The sequence below is a fragment of the Rhopalosiphum padi genome, chromosome 4, assembly GCF_020882245.1.
Source record: "Rhopalosiphum padi isolate XX-2018 chromosome 4, ASM2088224v1, whole genome shotgun sequence".
Lineage (NCBI taxonomy): Eukaryota > Metazoa > Arthropoda > Insecta > Hemiptera > Aphididae > Rhopalosiphum > Rhopalosiphum padi.
The window spans coordinates 46598345-46605013 of NC_083600.1; the positions used below are offsets into that span (position 1 = coordinate 46598345).

At 33.4% G+C, this 6669-nt stretch overlaps 1 protein-coding gene across 1 annotated transcript; it reads right to left on the reverse strand.

Moving 5' to 3' along the window:
- Positions 1–201: 201 nt before the first annotated feature.
- LOC132929393 (histidine-rich glycoprotein-like) lies at positions 202–1632 on the reverse strand. Its single transcript, XM_060994725.1, has one exon. It carries the CDS (start codon positions 1385–1387, stop codon positions 455–457), a length of 933 nt encoding a protein of 310 aa, XP_060850708.1. The 5' UTR covers positions 1388–1632; the 3' UTR covers positions 202–454.
- Positions 1633–6669: the final 5037 nt, after the last annotated feature.

Consider the following 6669-nt stretch of genomic DNA (forward strand, 5'->3'; position numbering starts at 1 on the left):
ATCGTGTTGTCTCGTCGGGATCGCAATAGACCCCGCGTAGACTGTATAGGTTCCGATTTAATAACGTATCGACGACAATAATATAATTACGATAGTTCCGTTAACAAAAAAAAAAAGGAGAAAAAAAACATACGTGTGAACCGCGAGATGTGTGATGATTTTAGAGATGACGAATAAAATAATTAAAAAAAAAAAAAACAAATTGCAAGTATATAAATATAATAATATTATGAATAGATGTATAAATATAATTAAAGATATAAGTGTAGAAAAGGATTAAGTATAACACGAATCGATTCAGTCGCGGATAACGTCACATTATAAAGTATAAGTACTACTACACGTTAACATATTGTCATTTACGATATACCTATTGCAGTAGTAATATTGTTATAAGTCGGATCGCAGGGCGACAGCGACTGCGACGACGTCCATCACTCGAATTAGCTCAGGATCATTGTTTTTTGCTAAATTTCCATTTCTTGTGCTCGTCGTGCGCACCCTTTTTCGCATAGTCCTTCTTGTGTCCGTACTTCTCGTCGTGTCCCGCCGCCTTCTTGTGACCCTTGTGCTCTTTGTGGTGCTTGCCGTGATGGTGTTTGCCCTTCTTGCCCTTGTGGTCGTGATGGTGTCCGGCGTGCTTGTGACCCTTCTTGTATTTCTTGCCCTCCTTGTGCCCGTGCTTGTGTTCGTAGCCACCGTGCTTCTTGTGGTGTCCCGAGTCGTGGTGCTCGTCGTAGAATTTTTTATTCTTCTTGAACTCGTCTAGCTTGTGGACCTCGTGTTTGCCCTTGGTGCTGTGCCCCTTCTTGTACGCGCCCTTGTCTTCGAACTTGTGGCCCTTCTCACCCTTCTCGCCCTTGTGGTGGTCCTTGTAATAGCCGCCCTCGTCGTGGTGCTTCTTCTTGTGGCCGCCGTGCTCCGCAAAGTGTTTCTTCTTGTCCTCCTTCTTGTGGTGGCCCTTCTTGCCGTGGTGATTCGAATGTTTCGACTTGTACCCCTTGTCCGCCTTTTTGCCCTTCTTGTTGAAATGGTCCTCCTTGTGGCTAGAGCCGCCGCCCTTTTTGAACTTTTTCGACTTTTTCTTCTTCTTCTTCTTCTTGGACGCCGCCGTGTCCAAGTCCGCGGCACCGGCCGCCGCCGACGACAGCGACGACGCCGCGACCACCATGGCGTCCGGGCCGACGGTGGTGGCCGTCGACACCACTTCCGACTTGAGCAGCGGCGGCAGCAGCGGCGCGGTGGGCGCCACCATCACCGCGCCGGACGACGGATGATGCGCCCCGAGTCCCCCCGGATCGTCGACGGCCGCGGCAGTGGCGTGCCCCCGTGCATGATAGCACCAGACGCTCAACAACACCAGACACCCGAACGCTGCACCGTGCATGGCTGTACAGTGTGCGGTGCAGCGTTCCGCCTTACGTTTTATACACCGGCGCCCTCCCACCGGCGAGACGGCGGCGCGCGTTCAGCCTCCGCGCCGGCCGGTCGAATCGCAAACGTCTCTGCGTGGCTGCTCATCCACGTCGGCGACAACACAACAGACAGCACCCACCGGCTGCCGCAATCGCGTCACCCCCGACCCCGACGACCTCAACCGGTGCAGCGGCGAGTGCGCGTCACCCCCCTCACCATGCCGGTTCCGCGGGTGCACGGGCGTCCACACTCGTCGGGCGGAACGAGCCGCGCGGCACACTTGGATTTCACGCGTACCGTCTGTTTTTGGCGTCACGAGGACTGCGCACGCAGCGCCGTACCGCCTATGTGGAGCCCGATCGACCCACACCGTCGTCCACGTCGTCTGTGGTCAGGCCCGAGCGTGCGCCGACCGCCGTCGTGCGTTTTGCTCGGCGGCGTTTCACAACACCGCCGTCGTAGTGATACGCTAAAAAGTAAAAATATTCATATTTGTGTAATATAATAATATTGCATCGGTAGGCAGGCGTATTATATATATATATATATGTATATATAGGTACATATTTTATGGTTATCGGTTAGCGGCGTTTGCGATTTTCGCACGCTTCGTGACCCGACGACGACGGTGTGAAAACGAACAATAATTTACCGTTCGACCGAAGATAAGATTTTAACATTAATGCTCACTCGCGATTTTCCTGTCCTCGATCTATAATTGAAAACCGAATGAAATGCATCATCGCAAGTCAAAGTAGGTGCACTATTGCAGTGTATCGGAATCTCTGTATTACGAAGGAACTACGCGTTATGTAACGCGCATAGACATAATACTATTGTTAATTATTAATATTGGCCATCACTGTACCTCGAAATTTGAAAATAATAATCCGCAAAAGTGTATATATATATTGTCATAGTGTACAATGTCTTTGTAGACTTTATGTAGTGTTTTGTCCGTACAGACAAATTCGCATAACAATATTATTACTAGATTGCGTACATGTCCGTTTGATTTTGTCGAATGAGATTAGAAAACAATAAGTTTATTAAAATGAGTATTTGGAAATCAAATTCATTTCAATCGCAATTACGTAAGATCGTATTAATATATATTTACACAAACAAAAAATATTATTACATAAATATACTCTAACTAGTACAGGATTTACGAACTATGGAAATATACTCTTTTTTTTTTATTAGTGCAATAACTGTTTATTAGGTATGCGATCCTTCAATAAAAAAAAATATGTGTTTATATAGTTACTAGGTAGTTAGTATTATTAATAATTATATTTATTATAAACAATTTTTTCATTGAATTTTAATAGAATACTATAATAAATAATAAACACTTACATAATTCTGTTTAATATAAAGATTATTTTTAAACCAAAATATTTAGAAATGAGTGTCTAATCGTAAACTAAAATTGTTTGCAAAATATTATGTACTCATTAAATATAAGAATAAAAATTCCCCACACATCATTGATAAACCAATAAATTCATTGTTCCATTTAGAAGTAAAAATAAAAACTTATCTTTCTATAATCTATTATATGATACGTCGTCATACATTCATATAACTATATTATATATACATATATATATATATATATATATTTATATAAGATAGTTTTTTGATAAATGAAAAAGTCATTCACGTGTACTCTATCCGAGAAAACCTTACCTAGTCTGAGTAGTCTGAGTCGTCTGAGTAGTCTGAGTATGTGTGCTATAGATATTTTTATAAATTGGACGTAACATAAAAATTAGTTTAAACAAAAAAAGCACTTTCAAAGGGATGAACAAAAATATCAATGTCAATTTATAAAATATTTATTAAGTTGGTAAGGTAAGCACTTATCAATCGAGAGTAGTAATAGTAGCTAGTAGTATTAGTAAACGCTATAGACAGCATACATATCATATAATAAGAAATTGTAATAGTATTGAACAGACGAATAGTCAATATAGTTAAGCTGATATTCTATTAACTGCAGAAATATAGAGAATTATTTGTAATAATTATCGGTCCTTGTTTCTTAGAATTTTATTTTGACCTAAATAAAATGATATGTACAAAAATCGCCTTCCAGAAGAATAACGCATGTTCGATACAGGTACATATTTTACCATGATATATATTCATTATTTTATTCTCGTCAAAGACATACATTTATCATTGACCTGATCGATTGGACTAGTATTCATGATTAAAATATGTTATATCGTTATGTGTTTGTTAAACATAGGTATTAAATAATTATTGATAATCAAATAATATTTGAAATGGTTGTATTGCATTATTTTATTATAACATATTATAATATTGTTTACCTATTTATATGTCGTATGTATGTGGATTAAAATTATGAATTCTGCTAATGCGTGACACGGTATTAAGCGGTATCTTTAAGCTATTAAATAACATAAAATATTTGAATTTCATAGAGCTCACGATTTTTCGTTTTTTGATCACTCTAATTTGTTATTAATTTTATGGTTTTAATGAACGATAACCTCATAATAAATTATACTGCGATGAGTTGAACGAACGAATAATATCGCCCAAATATATATATATACATATACGTATACATATATGATTTCATGCCCATAAATATTTTTTTAATTGTGCTTAATTGTTTTTTAATTTGACTATTACGAGGTGGTGGCGAGGTGCATATATATGTATATATATAATATATATATATCAGAACGCGGGTATAGGTAGATATACTCTTCCAAATCAGTTAAAGGTTAGGCTAGACCAGTGTTTTATTAAATTGAATATATTTAACCTTTATAAACAATTGTATTATTAATGTACTTAATTTTTCAGTTGTGTTACTCTTTAAAAAAATATTATCTTTGTGTCCAGTGACACAAAAAGAAAAATTCGATGTGAGTAGCACAAGGCGTTGTCCGCTGTGACGATCGTATTCTTGTTTGTTTTTATACCGTTTTTCTGATTTTCTTAGCTGTTATATAATAAACTATTATTATTGTTATTAATTCGGCAGAATCGGTTGTCGCCATACGCTCAGTACGTTTGTTATTATGTTTTAAATTTTAATGATTGTAAGTAAAAGTATGTTTCATTAAAAAAGCGGATTTTTTAGAAAACAATTTTTTTTTTATATTCAATTATATATATTTCTGTTATTATTTTTCAAGTAATTTTGTTCTGTGATGATTCGCAAAATATCCTAAAAACACGTTTCTTGTAAAAAAAAAATTAAATATCAATACAGTTATATTTTTACTATAACATAAAATAATATTTATAAACGATAGTCATCAAAACATCCCGAAATGGTTTTATATATATCGAAACTATTTGTTTCCTTATCATTTTGCATAATGTGTCATTATTTATTGTATATATTAAATATTCTATGTATACTTCAAGTACAAATACTATGTATGACACGTTTGATATCAGAATTATTGACAGAGATTAAACTCTGAATGTTTCGGTAGTTACTGATTATTTCGGCTCTTTATATTTGCATTTGGTTTATGCACACACGGAATTTCTAAAAATTGAACAAAATTAACAACTTTAATACATTAATAAATTGATTGTTGCAGTTTGTTATTGTACTACTAACAACATCGAAGTTTTGTGTATACTTTTATTTTGTATTTAACTTTTTAAATTTTTAAGATTAATTATTAATATATTAATTAACTATATTACGTTGGCATGATAAATATTAAAATTTATCACAAAATAACGTGGTAATCGACATTATAATCAGCTGATGCATTCTTGGGATCTCAACACCACATAATACCAATATCATCAACATTATTTAAGTAGTCAATATCAACCCTTAGTATCTCTAAAATACTCTTGTATTTTACCTTGTACATTATTTAGTGAGAAACGAGTCAAATAAATCAAACAGTTCTAACTAAACGTAATAGTTTTTAATAACTTAATCTATGTATTTTATGCGAATTGAATTAAAAACCAAATTAATTAAATCTAACTGTATTACAAAAATTAAGCCAATGTTTGAACAGTTTACTCAATTTAAAAATTACATTATCTGTAAAAAATATAAAAACGTTCCTTTATAGAACAGTATAATAAGGGGTAGTATTATAAAGGCCTTTCGTTCGTTATTTAAAAAAAGCTTTTATATATTTAGACGTTTTTAAATTAAAAAATTTTCCCTAGTTATTCCAACATTTCTTGGAAATTATATTTCACGAATATGTTTTTTAAATCTTTATTTTCATTATTTTTTTAATTTTTGTTCCAGGTATTATAAAAAATAGATAGTCAATGGTATTATTGTATTAATACTATAAAACTCAGGAAAATATTGTAATTATTAATTGGTTGTAATTATTTGTGAACAAATAATTTTATATACTTGAAATTTTCACTAAATGTTTATACTAGAATTTTCTATATATATATATTTTTAGTTATTTATGGACATTTTATATTATCGATTTTTTTAGTTTTTTTTTCTATAAATACCGATAAAATATTTCGCAAAGTTAAAATTGATTATAATGTAATGAAAAATTCCTTGTATATTTTTATTATAACTTTTTATAAACAAAAAAACATATATATATATCAATATTGTCATATTATTTAAAAAAAAAAAAAATTTGTTTGTTGCTTCTAATTCAATTGTTGAAAAGTATAAATATTTTCAATTTAAAAAATACCATGAAAAAGTTGATTAAAAAAAAAGTATTTTTATGTTACTTGATTCATTTCCCTCGTAATAATAATTACCTAATAACAACCTAGTTATCAGCGCTAAACAACTGTTGGTTCAAACTTGTTTAAAATTATGTACAAACCCTTTGCAAATATTTTTAAGACATAAATAATGAGACGCGTCAATCATAACACGGTAACTTCACAACATACATTTGTGAACAACGACTTGAAAACTGCGGCCAATTTCGTCACTGCAATACGGGGTGGCCAACTTTAATCGACTTGTGATCGACTTCCAAAATTTTCTAGCTTGTCGCGATCGACCAAAAAAAAATAAAAAGGTTGTCAATATAGCTAGCTGTGTATAATCTCGTTTTTAATAGTTGTTTATTGCTTTTTTCTAAATATAATTTTTATATTTGTGAGATATACAAATATGTTATATAGGTACACATTTACAAAAAAAAAAATATTTTAATTGTTTTCTGAAAAAAATTCAAAAATTTAAGAAAATGCGAAAGGGTGTCGTGATCGATTCAAATTATATTAATT

Bases quoted from the DNA above. Each gene is read 5' to 3' on its own strand.
- LOC132929393 (XM_060994725.1), bottom strand. From the start codon at position 1,387: ATGCACGGTGCAGCGTTCGGGTGTCTGGTGTTGTTGAGCGTCTGGTGC.